The sequence below is a fragment of the Trichinella spiralis genome (genome assembly GCF_000181795.1).
Source record: "Trichinella spiralis strain ISS 195 chromosome Unknown Scfld5604, whole genome shotgun sequence".
NCBI lineage: Eukaryota > Metazoa > Nematoda > Enoplea > Trichinellida > Trichinellidae > Trichinella > Trichinella spiralis.
The window spans coordinates 3797-6335 of record NW_003532543.1 but is presented as its reverse complement, the minus strand read 5'-3'; the positions used below and the strand labels follow the sequence as shown (position 1 = coordinate 6335).

The following is a 2539-nucleotide window of genomic DNA, read 5'->3' as shown; positions in this document are numbered from 1 at the left end:
TAAGTCACGTGTTTTAAATTACAACTGCACAAATTTATTATTGATGACTATTGTGCGTGCGTTATGCATCGTCAGTTGAATAAGTTTTGTTTATTTGTCGCTTTGCAGCATAATTTTCTGTTCCGATAAAATAAAATTGTTTTTTTATGAATTCAATTCCCCGGTAATTGTATTTTAGTTAAATTTTATAAATTTGTTACACAAGTTTAAGTCATTTCTTACAGTTTTGCTCAAATAATATCAATTTGATCCATATAATGAGATTTAAAGTGAAAGTGTTTTGATTTCCGTTCAATTTGGTCTAATTAATCTTTCCGATAGTGTTTCTCTCGTCGAACTTTAATGTTGAGGCAGAATATGATTTTTTTTCTGAATAGGTTTTTTCATTTTACGTAATTTTGAAAAATTACAATTATAATTAATTCTCTTTTGAAATTCACAGTGATGTGAAGTTTGAAATGAACATTGCCGATTGATCGATTTAATTAGTGCAGGTTGAACTGGCATTTTTCTAATTCTGTAAATAATTTCAATGAATCTTTGATTGTTATAAAGTATGCATAAAGATGCTTTTTATTTAATCACTGTTGTCTACTGTTTCTAATGATTACTATTTGTTGTTTTTGATATAAAGTTAGTTGTATTAGAATTTTTTTTAGATTACAATAATTGTTTGCATTATTTTGTCACACATTTCAGTTGCATGTTTATTTTTGTAAGCTTTTGTTTTCCCTACATTGAGCTAATCTGTTGAACGTTTATTTGAAGGTAAATTTTTCGCTATTACTTGGATAACATTACAATTTTCAGTTTATTAATTGGTGAAAATTTTTTTGTTTAGATGGACTTGGAAAATAAGCAGCAAATACAGAAAGAATATCGCAGTAAAATTTATCCAAGATATATTTTGGAGCAATCATTGGTTCCGCTCAGACCATTTGGTAAGATGTTTTCTTTTTTGTTGAATAGTTGCACGAAAAGCTGCTTTTTGTTGATCATTTCAGCTTAATTGTTTTTAGAATTTTATGCGCAAAGTATGAATAGCATGAGTGTTTTATTTGATGTTGAATAAAAAATGTTGAGCGAATGATTTGAAAATAAGAAAATTTATAAAATTTTAATGTAACGTTGCGTTTTTAGAAAATTTAATATACAGTTGTTACCCGACTAGCGAATCCTACTTCACTCGAATGAACTTCAAATTGACTCCTCGGATTTTGCAAATAATGTAGACTGTTTTAATTATTTGATGTTTATTTTTGAATTGTTTCAAAGCGGATCTCTTCAGGGCTGGGAAAGCGCACAATTTTGAAATTCATCTTCACTTCATCGGCCCCATGGTCGGTATTGAAGACTTTCCCAAAGACCTCAGAATTCTCTGCAACGGGCGAGAAGTGCCTGCATTTGTATGTCCAATTGTTGGTATTTATGTGAATTGGTTTTGTAATCGTCGAATTAATTCAGCATCCAAAGATCTGTTCCAAAACCGGAGCTATAATTGGAAGAGAAGCGCATCCGATCAATCTACTGCCTTATGTCATCCGTGAACATGGTGATGTTATTGCACAAGAAGTGCTCATATTTTATCCGGCGTATGATTCTACTCAAATAGTAAGCTTATATATACGTGTTTATATATATATATATATATATATTCATGTATAGAAAAGAAAAAAACTATTATTTTTTTCATCGTTTAGCGCTGTTCTGCTGCAATCGACTTTGTACGCATGCTTTCCCTGAAAGAAATGAAAAGAATACTTCTCGAAAGAAATTATTTTGCCAAAGAACGATTCTTATCTTTGCGTAAGCATTTTATTTACACGAGTTTACAGTAAACTGTGATGATATTATCATTTCAAAAAAAAGAAACAACAACCCCGAAGAAAAGAATGTGTTTTGTTGTGTTTTATTTTTTTTTATTATTGCTCTTGTGAAAAGATAATTCAAGTAACAATTATTGAACAGTGATTTGATTTTTTTTTGGAAAATTTGAATTTCAACATATTTTTTTTCAGTGAATGGATTTAAAATAAAATGTGATTAAAGTTCCACATTTGACTGTTTTTTCAGTTGTTTGTATTTTGTATTTGTAGTGCGTCGAAGCATGGGTGTAGAAGATGATGGATTGATGCTGACATCCGAACGTTTGTCTTTGATTTGTCCGGCAAGTGTTTTTTATTTATATTGAAAAAAAATGTTTTTTCATACAATATTTACATAATTTTAGTTGTCCAAACAACGGCTTGAATATCCGTGTCGATCGCATAACTGTATTCATTTGGACTGCTTTGACGGTATGGCGTTTTTGGAATTTTACTACGACAAGGCGGATTGGCTGTGTCCAATATGCCGAATACCGATGCCATTTGAGAACGTTCACTTGGATGCGTAATTATCTCATTTTTGCAAATGATTATTTTTTTCATTATTAAATAATATTTTTTTGTTTTGTTTCGTTTTTCTTCAAGTTTTTACATGGAACTGATGAACAAAGCGTCCCGGGATGCTGTAGCTGTGACATTGACATCGATGGCAA

The 2539-nt window shown here is 30.5% G+C and overlaps 1 protein-coding gene across 1 annotated transcript; it reads left to right on the top strand.

Moving 5' to 3' along the window:
• The first annotated feature begins 841 nt into the window (after positions 1-841).
• Positions 842-2395, top strand: Tsp_12553 (E3 SUMO-protein ligase PIAS4). The gene is made up of 4 exons (XM_003366681.1): positions 842-941; positions 1289-1422; positions 1465-1611; positions 2231-2395. Exons 1-4 carry the CDS (start codon positions 842-844, stop codon positions 2393-2395), a joined length of 546 nt encoding a protein of 181 aa, XP_003366729.1.
• Positions 2396-2539: the final 144 nt, after the last annotated feature.

Coding starts and splice junctions, on each gene's coding strand:
- Tsp_12553 (XM_003366681.1), top strand. CDS start 842: ATGGACTTGGAAAATAAGCAGCAAATACAGAAAGAATATCGCAGTAAA. Junction 942..1,288: donor GGTTCCGCTCAGACCATTTG/GTAAGATGTTTT, acceptor GGATCTCTTCAG/GGCTGGGAAAGCGCACAATT. Junction 1,423..1,464: donor ATTTGTATGTCCAATTGTTG/GTATTTATGTGA, acceptor GAATTAATTCAG/CATCCAAAGATCTGTTCCAA.